Raw genomic sequence first — 18,779 nt, 5'->3', positions numbered from 1 at the left:
CAAATAATAATTTTAGATATGAAAACATGTTTATAGGAAACACAAGGGTTAGATTCCAGACATTGCTTACGCACTGTTAGTAAAATTTAAATAAATCAAAATAATGTATTCGTTCGCTATATATTTTTTTATTTTGACTCCCTCCGCCTTTGTTTGATCACGTTCGCGGTATCTATGTGACTTCCTCCCTCTCCCCTTTAAGACAAAAGTACTTTTGAATGCTAAAATTATTCTCGGAGATCCAAATTTTTGTAAAAAATAACGAAACTCTGCCAACAGCAAAAAAATAACGGAAGCTTAGAGTTCTTGCAAAAAATTACCAACATAGTACCTTACAAGGGACCAGCATAACAGATAAATCATTCTGGTGGTGTCCACTGTTCTAATAAAAACACGCAACTAAAAACGTCAGAACTTTATTTGTCAATATAGGCTGGCGCGAGGTTTGTTATTACCCGAGAGTTCTTACGAAATCTTAAAAGCAAACAGGTTTAAATTCGCGTTTATAGTTTCTTTTTGATTAAAAAAAAGTGGATTTCGAACACAATAATGCAGTTAAACACTGGAGGAGTGCTAACCTCAACGTATTATTTCCTTGTTATTACACCCCAAAAAAATTCAAACACCACAAATATTCTAGACTGTCTCTTCTGTAGGGGATACATTTAAATCAGTTTGTACCACCTGCAAACTAGAAACATCAAGCCTTCCCTGCTGAACCATTTCACTGATTGCTAAAAACGTTTCTTCATTGCACTGATCAGTCGACACGGCGACATTGTTTTCTCCCGACACCATCGTTGCAGCTGACGCGTCACTGTTTGTCGTATTGGAAAGAGGTATATGAATCAAGATCTTCTCTTCACCAGAAGTAGCGTCGTTTATAACTATAGACGTTGACTTATCCACAGAATTTTGTTGATCTGTGCCCATAGTTCCTTGCTCAATTGTTAAGTCAATACCATCGTTATGTTCTTTTTTAGTAGAAGCAGTCGACACAGTTTTAGTACTAGCTTTTATATCTTGCGCGTCGGAAGGATTAACATACACAATTCCATAGTTACCATCTGTATCTATATCCAATCTAGCATTCACAAGTTCAGCTTGTTGATCGGTTAAAATGACCTGCTCTCCATCGATCGTATACACAGTGTCTCGATAGTACGCGCTTTGTACTGGGTCTGCGGTAGAGTCGTTAAAGACTAACTCTTCACTAGGTTTTACTTGTACACGCTGATGGAGGTATTCGTGTCGTTTCAATTCGTTTAATGTTTGGAAAACCTTCTCGCATATAGCGCATCGTAGTTTGCTTAGGTTTTCAAATTTTCCACTCACTGAGGTCTCTTCTTTCACTGTTTTTATGTGTTGTTTGGTTAACACATGTCGGTTGAGGTCAGTTCTCATATAAAATATCTTTTCACATGGTAAACACCTGTATATTGTTTCTTTACTATGCACAGTCTTTGTGTGACGTTTCAGGTGAACACTTTCGTTAAACACTTTACCACACTGAACGCAAGGATAAGTCGTGGACACACCATGAACAAGCTTAACATGCGTTGTTAAACGTTCCCTAGTATTAAAAGTTGCATCGCAATGTGAGCATTTTTTCGTTTTCTCAGATACATGTGTAGGACGATGCTCCAAGAATGAAGAATGCACATGATAACCACGCTGACAAAAATTACAAATGTACACAGCCAAACTGGGATCTTCAGGCGAACTACTGATAGCATAGCTTTGCAGATGATTTCTAAGATCGCTCACGCAGGGAAACTCTACGTTACACTCCGTGCAGATCACCTCTAAACAACTCTCCGACATTTGGTAGTGCATTTCCAGATCCTCGTGCAGGGTGTAAACTTCCTGGCACGTGTTGCAGCAGTAAAGGTCATCGTCATGACTTTTTACATGTCTGTTAAAATCACCTCTCGCAACAAATCTTTTGTCGCAGGTGGAGCACTTATACGGTTTATAATCATCATGTAGAGCCATATGGTTTTCAAACGGCGTCTTCTTCAGGAAATATTTATCACAAACGTCGCAATAAAACGGATTGGAGCCATCATGAATAGAAATATGTGCTTCAAGAAGTCTTTTCTCGCTGAATCCCTCATCGCATACATCGCATTTAAAACGACCACGACCCTCAACGCAATACGTCATCTTGTGACGCTGTAAATAATCGGGACCGTTGAATGTCTTTCCGCACGCGTCACACTCGTAATTTTTCGTACCAGTATGCATCAGTATGTGTCTACTGTATTTATACTTTCGTAAAAAATGTTTATCGCATTCTTCGCAATACCATGGATTAGTACCATCGTGGACTTTTTGATGCGCCAGGGCGTCTCGTTTTTCGCGGTATACTTGGTGGCAAACGCGACATTTATAATCTTTCTTTTTCCCCACGAATACCACGTCAAAAATCTCGTCTGATATGACTTCTTTATTTTTATTTACTACTTCACCATCTTGGTCATGTTCCAGTGTGTGGGCAGTATATATATCTTCTGTACGAAACGACTTGTCGCATTGTTTACAATAAAAACGCGTCAGTCTCTCGTCGTTCTCCTTTAAACGTTTACTTCTTTTAGGCCCATCCACTGTCCCTTGTTTTTTGTTTTCTCCACATTCCTTAGGATACGGACGCTTACCAGTTTTGTTTTCAGCCAATACAGATGGATCTACAATAACAGGAAAGGTATTTTTGCTAGAGCTATTCTACCATCACGGGAAGGACTTCCTTATTTTTAAGTCATTTACTATCAATGTTGAAAATATTTGCGTGTATATAAAACAGCACCAACAGGACATACCATGCGTCACAGAGAGGCAAGTAGGTACAAAAGAAAAAAATCTGTGGTAAAATAAAACTACTGCAAAACAATTTTTTTAAGTTATATAAATACCTATTTTTCCATCACTAGCAGGAACTTCTTTAGCAATGTCATCACTTTGTTTTGTTACATTTTTCTCTTTCTTCGCTCGATTTCTGGCTTCTTTTTTCGCATCTTCCTTCTAAATATAACATAATAAAAACCACCACTGGTCAGAACTATTCAATAATTTTATCAATACTCAGAAATTATTGCACTTTAGGCTCGTATGAATCAAATTTGTTTAGGTGGGCAATGAAATTGTATTAAAATAATGCATTTTTTGTAAGACCACCATATAAAAATGGAAGGCTTCCATTATTCATAATTGCACATTCACAATGTCAATTAAATAAATTACTGCTTTCATAACCCTCATACTCCAAAGTAAGCCAATTAGCATCTCAGCAAGGCCGAAATACTGACATGCTGCATATTAGCTATAACTCATGAGCACTCAACTTTAAGATGTCAAAATAGATTCCCATTCAGCAATTTTCAGCTTCACCAAGGTTTAAGGTAGCCAGTGAAATCTGACTTAAAATCGAAAGTTCGCTAGTGCATAACAATGGAGATTTGGGGTTCTTTGAAAAACTGATGAGGGTCTAATGGTTAAATTTTAAACTGGATGCTAACAACAATACCTACCTGATATTGCAACATAAACTAAAATTATTGTATATTCAGAATTAGTCTTACAAGTGGAGGGGACAATGCAGTGACCATAATTGTTGGGGATGCTTTCTGTGCTAGAATGGTGAAAGTAAAGTTTACCTTTTTCAGTGTCCAATACTTTTTTAGTAAAAGAGGATAGTCTGCAGCTTCTTCCTCTGTAAGCCAATTGAAAAGATTACAACGGGCTTTATATAACTTCTTACCATCCTACAAAAAAAGATATTTAATGAAGCTTGATTAGCCTGCGCACACTATCAGGGAGATATAACTAAGAAATAGGTATACCTAGAAAAAATTCTAAGCAATGTTTGGAACTGTTAAGACTCATTTTTTGTATAGAATAATGACCATAACGCTTTTTAACTACACAGTAAATATGGCTGGCACAATTCACAAATTAGGAAATGTTATATTTGATCTTATCTCAAAAGCTTCCCGCGGCCTCGGTCTATATATAAATGGAGCCGATATACCCTAGGTAAAAATATATATACAACAGAAATTAAACCCTGATTTGTGGCTGGATAGTTAGACACAATATTTTAAAAAAATTTGAGTTTTTTTTCGGCAACCGACCAACCCTCCCTATATTTAGGACTCAAATGACTAACACCAGGGTTCGAATTAGCAGGTCACTATTCGCAATTTGCAAATCCAAATGTGGTCTTTTTAAATCATTCTTCAAAAGGTATGTTAAAATTGCCAATCCCATTTCTTCATCAATTCTTTGTTTCCCTTATTTCTATAAGAGTTGCTGCAACAAAATAACCATTATCAAGAGATCAAATGGCAAGTGGCCTAGCTACATTGCTCCCAGACAATGGCAAGGAGGTGTTATTCTCTACGACAGAGTCGGCAAACTTTTGATGACTTTGTATTTTTAATTCGAACCATCCACTTGTGATACCCGCCAAGGCTCAGGAGATCATGTCATAGCCATCCAGTGTTGTTTTTATGTATAGTATGATGGCCCCTATGGCTCACTTCTCTTCCAAATCAAAAACACTTCCCTTCTATATAACAAAACACTTCTCTTTTGTATTTTGACACTTCTCTTCAGTATTTTGACACTTCTCTTCTACACTTAACACTTCTCTGCATGTGGCTCTTTACAACTTGAATTCTAAAATCTGGTCTGCAATTTTACATCATTGGTCCATAATTTTAACCTTTTGTGAGGTTTATTACACAGGACCAGTCCCCTCGCCATGTGACATATTTTTTCAACAAGAATAAGGTCTGATGATGGTACTGAAAACTGTATTTTGGAAGCTGTTGAGATTGCATTAAGATCTCAGCATAATGACGAATATGCTGGCACTGGCAGTTTTATTGTTGGTACATCATTCTCGGCTTAACGTCCGTTTTCCATGCTAGCATGGGTTGGACGGGGTATATTAATGACCCTCTTCCAATCTGATCTAGACCGTGTTAGATCTAAACTCAACTTCCTCTGTATCAAGTCTGTCCTTATAACCTCCTGCCAAGTCTTTCTCGGTCTGCCTCTGGGCTTTGCCCCAGGAACTATCAAGTCTCTACACTTTCTTACCCAATTATCCTTCTCCATTCTTTCCAAGTGCCCCAGCCAGTTCAATCTTCTTATCTGGATAACATCTTTAATTCTACGGAGACTTAGCCTGCTTCTTAGCTCATCTGAACACTTTCTGTCTCTCAGACTGGCGTTACACATCCACCTAACCATTCTCATATCATTCCTTTCTAAACGGTCAAGATCTTCCTGCTTCACTGCCCATGTCTCACTACCGTACAACATAACACTTCTTACACAGGCCTCATACAACCTACCTTTTACCTCAATTGACAGGACTCTGCTAGTACATCAACAGCTAATCAAAGAATCGAATCTTTTTGGTCACAACTTTCAAAAGACAGACCAAGTTGGTGGAGGTTATTTTTTAGAGAATTTGCAGACTTAGGATTTTTAGATGCTGGTGATGCACTCATTGCTGAATATGTACGCTACTGCTTTATGGATTTGATCAGAAAGAACCTTAATGAATTTGCGATTTGTTGGAATCAACATCTGTTAGCACCAAGCAAAGGTGCTACTGCTCCCCGTGGAAGGCCTGATACATTGTACATTGTTCGAGAATTATATGGTTGCGAGTCTTTTAAAAAAACTTTAGATCTTAATGAGCTAGAAGAATTTAGCCAACTATCTGTACCAGATCATGATAATGAGTCTGAATTTATTGAATTTGCTGATACAACACCTGTAACAATGTAAAATGCTTGGATTTTAGAAATATATATATATCTTGTTTTTTGAAAACCACGAGTTCTTTTCCCAACAAACATCACAATGTTTATTGCTGCAAAAAAATATCTTGGTTTTTGTAAACCACAAGTTTTGTTCCTAACAGACATCACAATCAATGTTTATTCCCGGATAAAGTAGGGTCAATTGTAAGCCGCGAAAAGTTCTAGTTTCGCCGAATTGCAATTATAAAAGTTCAAAGTTAGTGAAAACTAGATAAAAAAAGCAATCTCGTATTACGCTTCTGGGACTGTATAAGAATATAGCTTGAAATTTCGCAAAGTTTTTCCGGCGAAAAATCTAATTTTGTAGAAACGTTAATATGCCCCCGTAAGAATTTGCCCCCGTAAGAATTTATGGGTACACTTTACTGGGTACAAAATTTCCTATGCGCAGAACCCGTGGTGTGCCATTTATTCATAAACAAGATCTGGATAAATTCATATATTAAGGACCAGATTCAGTCTGGGAAATTTTGGAGCTTATGGAAGAGAAGTGTTTCGCACTAGGAAGAGAAGTGTTTCGCACTTGGAAGAGAAGTGTTTCGAGCGGAAGAGAACTTTGGGTGTCAAAGTAGTAGAGAAGTTTCTTATACAGAAGAGAAGTGTTGTTATACAGAAGAGAAGTGTTTTGACTAAGAAGAGAAGTGTTTTTTTTTAGAAGAGAAGTGAGCCTTATCGTAGTATAGCTAGCTAGCTACCTAGCTATCTCAAACTTCTAAAAAAAAATTGAAATTAAATGAAGAGAAATATAATGCTTCGGAAAATCTATCTAGCCTGGTAGCTATCTATTGCTAGCTAGCTAGTTATATATAGCTTAGCTTGCTCTCCTAGCTTCAAAGTTTTAAAGACCAAACATCTAGCTATCAAGCAAATTTGAGCAACCTTTTTATTGGTCTCAGTCAAAAAGTATAGTAACATAGAACAGCTGTAAGTCACATAGTACCTCATCATATACACAATCAGTTATTTCTACCACTTCCATAGTTGACTTTTCATTAGTTTTATCAATCAGTGGCAGGTCGCTATTTTTTTCCGCCGCCATTTTCAAACAATGTTTTTGAGAACTCTCCTCCCTCGATTTTTGAAAAAACTGGAAAAATCATTTCTGGCATACGCCCGGGGCGTTTAATACGCCCGTTTATTTAATTTTTGAAATTCTCATCTCAGAAAACTGGTAGTAGAAACATTGTTGCAAGACTCGCCGTCCGGGATTGTCAGAGGGCGGTAAAGAGCCCTAGGAAGAAGGTTTAAGTGTTTGCTATTTTAAATGAAAGAAGCTCATCGCAATCCAAAACCCTATTTTCCGGTATACTACTACATTCCATGCCTCGTTTTTAAAAGATGCCGCAGATGAGCAATTTCAATTGGTTATTATGACAGGTTGTATATTTGCTATAAAAAATTTTTAGTACTGTACTGAGAAACTTTTTGTAATTTTAACAACTATGAGATTTAGTTTTAATTCTTAAGCAAACTTCAAAGAAATCTATACAGTTCTCGTTTCATAGTTCTATGAGGTAAACATTAGTAGTAGTACTACATTCGAGGTTTATTTAAAAAAAGAGCTCTGAAACGAAAACGGGCTTATTCATCATTTCTTACATTATACGTAAGTACGGAATAAAGAAAATACAACCTTGTTCAGGTCGTTCAATATAAAAAAACCTCGAATGTAGCTACTACTAATGTTTACCTCATAGAACTATTAGACTATTCGCGATATTTTTATTATTATATTATTATTATTATTATTCATTTATTTATAGTTGACTAAGTATAAATACATATATAGCTAATAAAAGCTAGTTAATGTCAACTTGAAAAGAAAGATTTTAAAATATACAGTATAAATATAAGGCATAAAATATTTTTAGATATATACAATTTTTTAAACGTTTGTGGTTGTATAAATTAAGTGAGTGTATAAGCAAATATGAAATTAGCGAGAGTACATCCGCGAGTCATATAAAACCAATTTGTGGGATGTATTTTTTACATAGTCTGCAGGAGCAGTTTGGTGCCCACTTTTTAATTTGGGATTGCAAGGATGACATTTCTTTGATTCTTACCGGAATTTGTTGCCAGATTTTGTAACCGATGAAGGATAAAGTTTCTGTACCATAGTAAACTGATTTAGCATTACGGCCAGTAAATTCTCGATTATTTCTTAGATTGTATTTTGGATTATAAACAGGAAAAATATCTTGCATTATTTCTGGAGCCATGTCGTTTTTTATTTTGTACATCTCAGTTGCAAGAGATTGTAGGTTTAGTACCACATTTTTGTAATTTTTTACAACTCTAGAGGTATTGTAAATATTTTTTCTTTACGTTAATTTTCCTCCTCTCTTTAACCTATCTCAACTAGATGGGGCTTGATGATAAGACAAAATATGTCTTCTACTTGGTCCAGTCATTAATTTATTGTAAACGCGAACAAGCATGTACAAAAAAAAATATTCTGACGAAATATATACATACACTAGTCGTTAGCCCGTGGAAAATCCACGGGTTCGCCCGTCCTTTTTACACCGCATTACGTGCTTCTCGCTATTGCGCAGCTAGGCTACCATTTTGCGGGACAGACAGACAGACTTATACGGGTATTATAATATAGACTAGTCAATAACCCGTGGAAAAATCCATGGGGTCGCCCGTGGCGTTCGCTCGTCTTTTAAATTTACCCGTCGCAACAAAGTGGATAAAAATACATCGCATTTGATATTCGTGCGCATATTTAAAATTTCGTGTTTCCGTTACGGGACGCGGCTCTCGCAGACAGACAGACAAAATACGGCTATTAATAAAGAGATACAAAAGCCCATCAAGTCCTGCTCTGGGGACGAGGTTGAAAAAAGTATAGGAAACTGGATAATAATATACGTTTATCTTTAGGAAAACAAATCTCCATCCTCGTTACCAAGAACACAGAAATGCTAAAGTAACAAACGCCTAATATACATGATTAACACGAGTCATTCGGGATTTCGGACCATCGCCCAACTCCACTTGCTTCCAGATTCTTTTAAAATCACTTACATACCTTTTGAAATATCGTATGGTTGTTTTAGCAACGGAAAAAAATTCAGCGTCGAATTAGACATATTTTGAATTTTGTTTGTAATCATTTCTGATGTAAATAATACGATTGCGGTACCAATCCTGTTACTTCTGATTGTCTTTACTCACACATTTGTCCTCAAACGACCCGAAGGGATGAGGAAAATATCAGGTAAAAAATCAAGTGTTTCCAAATTGATTACGTCAGCAAAAAATTAATGACGTCATTTTTGGTCAATTCTTATTGTGCAAACAGCATTTTATGTCTGTAGATCTTCCCATTTCAGAAATGTATAGGGGGACTCGTGGAGCCCTGCAAGCCAGAGTAAAATTAGAATGTGATTTTACGTTTTTCAGGTGACCCTAGGTTTTCATGATTTTCTCGAACATCCCACCTTTTCCAACCACCTACCTTTGATTTTTGAAAACTCTAATATCATATCTAACGGCTTATATATTGGGTCTAAGAAAGAGATTTAAAGCTTAAGAAATATACACATGTAGTTTCTTTTTGCATGAATGCTTTAAAAAGGCTTAAACAGGATTTTTTCAGGAATACTGTGCGAAATAGAATTATCAAAATAATTTTGGTCAATATTCGGCTGAGTAACCAAGACGCCGTAGTACCAGCGCATGCCATAGAACAAAGTTAAAAAACTATAAAAAAACAAAACGTTTCTTTGTTTCTCCCCCACAAAAAAACATGTATGCATAACATAACAAATGAAAGTTCTAAAATAAACTAGAAAAAAGAAAAAGAACATATAAAATAAGTTAGGAAATTTAAAATATGTGATTACTCTTTGTTTATTGCGTGAAACGGTTCTCGTCAATTATATTATCCCAATAAAATTATTTTTACGAGTTTTTGGAATAATTAAAGCTAGTCAAAGAACATGAAATGAAAAATGGAAAAAAAACAGTACCCCTAGTAGAACTAACACCTGCAAGGGACCATAACTAACACCCACAGTGAAAATAGGTATCTTCTCTTGTCGCGTCCTTCGTTTTAAGTCCGGAACAAGTCAGATGGTACCAAGCATCACAATCGTCACATTGTACCCAAGTTATTTTTTTAATAGCACCTGACGGTCGTTTACAGTCCCACGCAGCACACTCGTCGTGTGTGTATGTTTGCTTTCTCGTTGAAACGACGTGTAGTTTCTTTGGTGATTTTACATGCCGTGTTCGTGTACGACCATACACTGCTTCTGCGTTCGGTAAGAATTCGCTGTCCGAAGAATGGTCGGTGATTTCTTCGCTTTTCTCGCTATCGCTACACGTTTCTACGAGTTCCTCGCTACTAAGAGTGCTTTCACTGTCAAAGGAATCGCTATCAGTTTCTTCTTCGATTTGTCGTCGTGGTTTCTTGTTTTTATTTAGGGTTTGTAATACTTCACGAAGTTTTGATGTTACTGTTTTCTTTTTTGGTTTATTTTGTTTTTTCCTGTTAGTGTTATTAGTTTTATTTACATTCACTTTTGTACTTTTTTCTTCTATTATACAAATTTCTTCTTGTTGTTCTTTATCTATTTCTTCGTTTTCTTCTTCATTTTCAGTACTATCGTCACTTATCTCTACGTGTTTGACATTAAGTGAAGTGTCATGTTTGATGTCACTATCCGAAGAAGCGAACGAAGAAGGTGAATTTGCGTATGACAAAGTATTTGAGAGATGTTTATCTCTTGGATGGACAGGTTTCGTAGACGATAGAATTACATCAGTAGGCGGAACTAAAAAAGATGAGTAAAATTTCGTAAGATTGCTTTTTTACATACAGCTTTTTCGTTTCGTTTTATGGTCTGTATAAGAATGTAAAAACTTGGTAGCATTTATACTTTAGACAACTCTCGATATTTGGCGCTCAAACTGCAGGGTTGCCAGTTTTTTATAGTCAAATTTGGGGAGATTTTAGGCAAAGGTTTTTAACCTTTCTTGAGGTTACAGTGTTTTCATTCAAATAAGTTGGAGAGATTAAAGAACAATTTCATAAAAACAAATTATTGCTGCAAAAATTAAGCATTTTCATGCATTCTGGAAATAAAAACATGCAACAGGTTTACAATTCAAATTAAGAAAATTTGAAGAGGCGATTTGAGTGACTTTTTAAAATTAAGGAACTTTAGGGAGGCATGTCAACCCCGCACTGGTATCAGAACAATGTTTGAAAGAAGTAAGAAAGAGCGAGTACTCGAAAGCCCACTATAGTTTCGTGCAGTCTACTCAAGTCTATTTTTCCTTACGAAAAACTAATATGCTGAAAGAAAACAGTTAAAAGATGAATCCTTTCCACCTTCAACAAGGGTCTTACATCAGGCACAAGCTAATCTTCAGTACCTTCTTTCGCAGAAACAACATCGCAGTCGAAATCAAGATTGAAAGAATCCTCGTGATTTTCATCATCCGTATTTGCGTTAATTTTTTGAGTGACATTCGATATAAGTTCTTTTATGTCGGAAGCATGATTTTGATGTACAGTAGTCTCTGTACATGTCCATTTTCTTTTCCTTGAATCACTATAATTAGATTATGCAATTTAATGTTAAAGCCTTACCGCTATAGCATAACCATCAATGAAAATTATTCAAAAACATCATCCGCTAAATTAAATACACGGAAATTTTTTTCTCACACTTTTCTATAGGAGTTTTGTGAAGAAAATCTGAATAGGGAGATGTAGGAGACAAAGTTGATTTTTGCAGAAATGCTTTTGCATGTAAGATTAAGTGATGGAATGAATAGATAAAACTTCAAAAATATTGAGTTCCTTATATTTTTCCGTTTATGTCATCCGTTATTCAAAAGTTAAAAATAAGAAGAAAATAAAAAAGCATAATTCAAAACCTCATCCGCGAAATTAAATACATGCGGAAATTCTCATGAATCCCGATCCGTGAAATTAAATACAAGCAAAATTTACCATTTTGATCATCCACAAAATAATATACCCGCGAAATTTTGTACTCAAAGTTTCATAACAATATACTGAGTAATATAGAAGATCTTAAAATTTAAGTTTGGAACTGTATAACCCTCCATACCAAATATGGTTAAAATTAGGCTGGAATGCAATTTTTATAATATATTCTTACCTTGCAGCTGGAAAGGTTGATGTAAGTCCAGGTAGCAAGATTGCATCAGGAGCATTTGGTGATCTTGGTGACATGAATACGGAGGATTTTGTGTCTGGTGGATGTAATAAATTTCTTTCTGTTAGGTCAACCTGAGGGGAGAAACAAGGTTAGAGCAATTCAAAATGGAAAATATGGGGAGACATCTTCTGTTGATATTTGTAACTTGTAAGCATGAAATGCATGGTAGGTGGGTACCCTTGCAGAGAGTAGGGTGGAGGTATTAGAAATTTAAATAATTACCACTTCATCTTTAATAAATTTTTCGAACTAAAAAGAACAGTAATTACTTAATCATATCCAAGAATGACAGACATTAACTATAACATTCAAAAGATAAAACTAAATCAGAAAACATTACTTTAAATAAAAATTCTGTTTCCCTTTGGGGAGCTCTTTCACCTTGTTTAATAACAAATCCTCTGAGATGTCCAAATGCAACAATGTCCCCTTCTTTCAAAATCTGAGAGCCTTTAATTCTGAAATCATTAACATAAGTCCCATTCAAACTGGTATCAAATATTTCATAAATATCCTCGTCATTGACAGTTTTCCTAATGATTTGGGCGTGTGCTCTTGAAATAAGTCCTTTTCTTATATTTGAATCTAAAAATATGTCAACTGAGCTTCCACGTCCAACAAGAGTTGCATCGCTGTTAATTCTAGAAAAATAATAATAGAGATTTGAGGTATATATGTGGTTTTAAATACATATTAAGCCATCTATATTAGAAAGTTTGCTTATATTGTAAGTGATGAAATACAAATTTAATCACTGGACAACAACAAAAAATAAAAATAAATAAATAAAATTAACATTGAAGAATATAAAAAGCTGAAGAAATGTCTGCAAAATCATTAGCATTCCTGAAAACTATAGTAAAAAATAATTAGCTTTTCATAGTTGACCCTAAGGGTTTTATTTGCACTTCAAACATATATTTACACTAACAAGACAAAAAATAGAATAGCAAGGAATCATCTAAAAAGTAATTGTAAAAGGAATCCAACATCAAATAGTTCTGCCTTTAAATATGTGTAGTTGCTATATTAACGATTTTTCTCTCCTTGTTGTTTCTGTGAAAATGTTTTTCATAGAGCTAAATAAATATTTAGTTCATGTTAATTGTGGTGGCTTTAGTACACCTTCTAGCTGTCCTGTAGAATGATAGGCACCACTCTGGCTCTGGTCTAGTAAAGTATCTCAAATAAGGTTTGAGAATGAGGTACTGTACTAGACCAGTAAACCAATAAGGTAGCCATGTTGGATGATATCTTCTTTGAGTATTGTCTTGCTTTGGGTCGCTTAATGAAAAAAGTCAATAAATACAGGCACATGATTCAGTCCATTTTTGGTCCATAAAGAAATAAGGTTGTGGGAGACTACAGCTCCGCAGATACTAATTTTGTCTGCAATCGTCCCCCATTTAAGTGTTTGGAAATTAAGAAATTATTACTTTTGTAGGGTCCTTGATGCAGAATGAGTGGGAGTTTTAATATAGTCTGACTTTCCACTTTTCAGTAATTCTTTTTACATTAGCAAACATTCATATTGGCTAGGAAGGGTTTGTTTAAAAGGAAAGGAATGCATATTAAACATTTGATCATGCTTGCATTACACATTTGATCATTCTCAAAAATTTGGCATAAGAATAGTAAACACAAATTTTGTTCTGCCCTTGTTACAAATTTGTTTTAAATTATGTTAATCAAACTGTGTGTAGATAAGGAGGATAAGGATAGGAGTGTAGATACTTAGTAGTCCCTAATGCAGTGATTGCGGGAGGGGGGATATAAATCGTCGGTCATTTCGATTTTAGCACTTCTACCTCTATTGGCAAACATCCATGTTGGTGAGAAAGGTGTTTCCTCAATAGTATAAGGGATGCATATTAAAAATTTGATCATGCTTGCTTTTAAATTTGCTTTTTTCTAACTGCTAGAATGAAAGTTTGTCACCAATTTTGTGTTAATATCAGTCCTAATGTGTTTCTTAAGGGTTTTTCTCATATAGGCTCTGTAAGCATAGAAATCCTATGAATTTTCCTAGCATCAGGAAACATAACCTAACCTTAGCCTCTAAATTTTCACAGACCGACATTGCTTTAATCTGTTGCACAGTGGGCAATTTGTTTATTGTACAATTCTAAAACCCTAAAAGCTATAGGCAAGTTTACAATACTGCTGCTAGACTGAATTTTGCAATCCCTTCCTTTGTGATTTTCCCATGTTCAGGCTTTCTATTTTTTGGGAGTACTATTATGTTGGCAAACATCCATAGTGGCAATGGGATTGAGATTTCAAAAATTTAAGGGACTGCATATATATTAAACATTTGATTTCAAGTTTGTTCGTGTTAGAAGCATAGTTTTGTGAAGAATATGGTAAAGGAGAGACTTATAAAACTTTTCGCCGCAAAGACTTTAGATGATAGCTCTAACGAGGCCAACCTCTGTATATATTTTGATTACCCAGAAAAGCCTTTATTCTCAATGAGAGTTATGACCTCCCACACTAATTTGGGGATGTCGGGCTTTCTACGTCATTCAAAAAATTTGGACAGATGCGTGTGTCAGGCTTGTGTATTTGATTATTACTTGATATTATTATGACTTATTATCATTACCATGAAGCACAGCCTTTTATATGAATCCTGATATTATTATTATGTACCTTGATGATTAAAAGAGAAATAAACATCCTTCATGCAGGAGAATATATTATTAATTAGTAATTAATTATAAATTAAATAATTAGTGATAGATAAGTAAATAAATTAGTAGATGTACCTCAGGAATAAAGGAAATGAGAATGTAAGTCATGCATAAAGAGGATTGGGTCATGTCTTGGAAACCACTCATAATTTGATCCAGAAGGACTTACTATTGTTAGGGGCAACCAAAACATATATACATACTCTTTGGTAATTACCCTCTATTCCTTGGGCAAGCATTTTGGTTTGATTATCTTATGATTATCGGCGCACAGGATATCTGTTCTGCCTTACTTCAAATTTACAAATTGCATTCCATGTGAATGATGTTGATGCTACAAATGTTTCATAATGCAATATATTCTCTAATAATGTGTGTTTCTACTGAAGAACCAAGACAATTAAATGGTTAATGAGTGGTCCAGAACAGGAAGTATACTTAAAAAACTTTTAATTGTAAGTATAGACTAAGCTTACTTGAACTCGTTTTGGACTCCTTCCACTGAAGCAGGTAGGCCAATTCTTCGCAGTTGATACATTTGCTGCAATACAATGGAATTTAACTTGCACCACTTGTATAATTTGACTAAAAACATAAATTAAATAATAAATATTATTATAATTATCTCTTCCAAAGGGAGAAAGCAACACAGAATAGGTATTTAAAATTCATAACACACTATTGTAACATGTAACTTACTCATACTAGTGACATGTGGACTTTTACTGGAAAGGCATGCAATAGCTCTTACATATACATACACACAAAAATTGTTTAAGGTGTGCTATTGATAGCAGATGCAAAATTTGAAATACAATTGACCATGTTAGCACAATTTGATAAGTGCTTGAGAAGACCTAGATTATACCATCCTTATTACCGGGTTAAATATACATCTATACATCTTATTAGAGCAAACAGTATACTTTAAAACCTTTTGAAACAAATGTTCTGCAAAGTGAACCTGAGTCTTCTGATCTGTTTTCAAAGGTATATACATTTAAATATATTCTAATTTTAATAATAGTTTTTTATTCTATGTTTTTATTGCTAATAAACAATAAACTATTTTTAACCTATCTGTTTAAAAATTATTATGCCCACAATATATATAATGATATTTACAAATCTTCAGTGGCCCCCAGTAAAAGAATTGTAATTGTTGTTTAAAAGCAAAGCGATTTTTCTGGGCTTGCCACTAAAAATATTAATTTTTATTATTATTATTATTATTACTATTATTATTATTATTATTATTATTAAAACTAGTAGTCCAAAACGATGGTACAGAAACTTCTCACTCAAAAGAAATTTCCAACACATTCAATTCATTTTTTGTCAGTGTTGCTGCCAAACTAGCCTATAAATTTTCTTCTGACACTACTAATGTTAATCCACCTGTTAGCGGACACGGTTTTTGGTGGGTTCGTATTGAGACCAAAAGTGTCGAAAAAATAATTAGTTCACTAAAACCTTCTTAAAACTACAGGCTTGGGTGGAATTGGTCCAAGACTGCTAAAAGCAGGTTCGTCAGTTTTCACTATTTATTTATCAAGTCTTTTCAACAAATCTTTATTTACTGGTTATGTACCTAAATGTTGGAATACTAAAAGGGTCTCGCCTATTTTAAAAGTGGCAATAAAACAGATCCTACTAATTATCAGCCTATCTCCATTTTGCCAATTCCCATGAAAATTTTTTGAAAAGTTAGAGCATAAGCTCATTTTATTTCTGAGCACAACTTCCTGAATGACAGAAAGTGCGGATTTCGAAAACTCTTTTCCACAGAAACTGCAATAGTCGATGTCTCTGATTTTATTCTTACTGAGCTTGACCATCAAAACTTGTTTGTGCTGTGCTCATTGACCTTAAAAAAGCTTTTGACACTGTTGATCATAAAATTTTGTTAAAAAAACTATGGTGTTTTGGCATCAGAGATGCTGCCTTTCACTGGTTCGAGTCTTACTTAACGGGCCCAATGCAGCTGACTTTTGTAAACGACACATGATCAGATCTGCTTCATGAAGATGCTTTTGGGATGCCACAGTGATCTATGTTGGGACCCCTGCTCTTTCTTTTGTATATTGATGACATCAATTCAAACTACCACCATCTATATGCAGATGATACAATAATTATTTCATCCCATAAAAACTTGGATACCCTTGTCTCCCAGTTCGAGTTAGAACTTTCGCACGTCAACCTCTTGCTGAAAAATAACAAAATGACTATTAATACGGACAAAACTGAAACGGTCTTTTTCGGCAACCACAGCCAGTTAAAAAAAGTTGAACAAAACTATCAACTATATGGTTATTCCTTTGAAGAGGAGCGAAAAAGTTAAATATCTTGGGGTAAAATTTGATCAAAAAATGCAATGGGAAGAGCACATTAATGACAAATAGAAAAATACTAATTAAATATTCTAAAATTAGAACCATTGTATCCTGTCCATTGCATCCTTTTAGTTAATGCAATTGTCATGCCATATTTCAACTACTGCTCCTTGGCATGGACTTGCGCCACCCAAGGAAGATTGGGAAAACTAGAAAAACGATTAAAATGTGTTCATACTTTTCTTGGGAAAGAGAGGGAATATTCAATGAATAATTTACTCATCAAAAACGATGCCATATTAGTTTCAAGGCCATGAACACCTTGCTTGTGATTACATACGCTTAAAATTCCTTTTGGCAAAAAACTGTCCTAATCATCAAATAAGAGTTTCACACTTCACTTCCCTTGGTCAACACGGTATTCGAAGTGTATTTGGCAAATTCTAATGGAGATCACTTTTTAATTTTTGTTTTTTATTTTTTCTTTTTTCAATTTTTACAGATTATGTTACTATGTTTGCTCGAACTGAGGCAGTCTAAGGTTTATCATTTTTTGTTTCTTTTTTGTTCTAGTGGCCCCCAGTGGAAACAATCCACTAACTATAGGTTTTTGTGACTTTCTGGGCTAGCCACTTTGAATATTTATTATCATTATTATTATTATTTTTATTAAAGGTTTAATCATTTTTTTGAAATGAATAAACATAAAAATAACTTTCATTGTTAAATTCCATAACCACTTAAAAAAATATAAGAAAAATTAGATTAAGATTAAGACCTTAGCTTGAAATGTTTACTAGAAGTCTCCTTGAATTGTAACAAACTCTGCAAAGTTCTTAACTCAGAAGGAAGACTGTTCCAGAGCCTAGGTGATCGGAATTTAAAGGATCTCCTAAAACATCTGGACCCATTTGGATGCATAGTTAACATATAGTCTAAAGCAGCTCGAGTGTTGTGACTGTGACTAGATTTTACAAGTGCATCTTTTTCACTTAAAAAACTTGGGGCTGTTTTATGGATGGATTTAAAAATAGTAATGCCATGATTAAAATTTAGTAAATTCTCCAATTCAATATGTGGTTTATTTATAAATGTGCTTATATTCTTGTACAACTTATCTGCTTTATTCAATACAGACTTAGCATTGAATCATGCAGAAGAACAGTAGTATATAAATAAGGCGTAACAAGAGCATTAACTAATAAATTTTTGGTGTCAGATGTCCAGTTGGAACTGATGTATATTATTTTTAAGTTTGTGATAAGATTTACCGACAATACTTTTTATCTGATTTTTCCAGCTCAAATTTTTAACAAAAATCACACCAAGATACTTCACTTTGCTTTTAGATACCAAAGGAATGCCACCATAACGAATAGCTACATCATTGCAAGACTTTAATCTGGACCATCTATTACCAAAAAATATAACTTCTGTCTTACTAGTATTTATAGAGAGTTTATTTAACTTGAGCCAGTTACTTATATCTTTCAAATCCTGCTTTAATGACATTTTCAGTTCTTGGGTTGAGTCACAACTGCAAATAATTATTGTGTCATCGGCATAAAGATGGAAAAAAGAATTTGTAAGGCTGATTTCAGGTCATTAATGTACATAAGAAAAAGTAAGGGGCCAAGGACAGATCCTTGTGGACACCATATGATCCCTCAGCAATGACGTCTGATGTGCAGTTGTTTACTACGT

General features: G+C 34.6%; 2 protein-coding genes across 2 annotated transcripts; both read right to left on the bottom strand.

Moving 5' to 3' along the window:
- Window positions 1-287: 287 nt before the first annotated feature.
- LOC130654688 (zinc finger protein 431-like) lies at window positions 288-6,927 on the bottom strand. The gene is made up of 4 exons (XM_057457303.1): window positions 6,778-6,927; window positions 3,654-3,761; window positions 2,913-3,021; window positions 288-2,687 (listed from the first exon to the last, which is right to left on the bottom strand). The coding sequence occupies exons 1-4, from the start codon at window positions 6,874-6,876 to the stop codon at window positions 637-639; spliced, it is 2,367 nt and encodes a 788-aa protein (XP_057313286.1). The 5' UTR covers window positions 6,877-6,927; the 3' UTR covers window positions 288-636.
- A 2,396-nt stretch (window positions 6,928-9,323) lies between these two features.
- Window positions 9,324-15,743, bottom strand: LOC130654650 (myb-like protein X). Its single transcript, XM_057457265.1, has 6 exons — window positions 15,216-15,743; window positions 12,387-12,687; window positions 12,269-12,295; window positions 11,987-12,117; window positions 11,232-11,410; window positions 9,324-10,627 (listed from the first exon to the last, which is right to left on the bottom strand). Exons 1-6 carry the CDS (start codon window positions 15,332-15,334, stop codon window positions 9,855-9,857), a joined length of 1,530 nt encoding a protein of 509 aa, XP_057313248.1. The 5' UTR covers window positions 15,335-15,743; the 3' UTR covers window positions 9,324-9,854.
- Between the last annotated feature and the right edge of the window lie 3,036 nt (window positions 15,744-18,779).

This window comes from Hydractinia symbiolongicarpus, chromosome 8 (genome assembly GCF_029227915.1).
Source record: "Hydractinia symbiolongicarpus strain clone_291-10 chromosome 8, HSymV2.1, whole genome shotgun sequence".
Classification (NCBI taxonomy): domain Eukaryota; kingdom Metazoa; phylum Cnidaria; class Hydrozoa; order Anthoathecata; family Hydractiniidae; genus Hydractinia; species Hydractinia symbiolongicarpus.
This window is presented reverse-complemented; position numbering and strand designations above follow the sequence as displayed.

Bases quoted from the DNA above. Each gene is read 5' to 3' on its own strand.
- LOC130654688 (XM_057457303.1), bottom strand. From the start codon at position 6,876: ATGGCGGCGGAAAAAAATAGCGACCTGCCACTGATTGATAAAACTAAT. The intron at 3,762-6,777 runs GTACTATGTGAC...CTTTTTTTGTAG, and splicing joins CTGATTGTGTATATGATGAG to GATGGTAAGAAGTTATATAA. The intron at 2,688-2,912 runs GTATTTATATAA...CTGTTATTGTAG, and splicing joins TGCTAGTGATGGAAAAATAG to ATCCATCTGTATTGGCTGAA.
- LOC130654650 (XM_057457265.1), bottom strand. From the start codon at position 15,334: ATGTTTTTAGTCAAATTATACAAGTGGTGCAAGTTAAATTCCATTGTA. The intron at 12,296-12,386 runs GTAATGTTTTCT...TGTTCTTTTTAG, and splicing joins AAACAGAATTTTTATTTAAA to TTCGAAAAATTTATTAAAGA. The intron at 12,118-12,268 runs GTAATTATTTAA...TTCTCCCCTCAG, and splicing joins AATTTATTAAAGATGAAGTG to GTTGACCTAACAGAAAGAAA.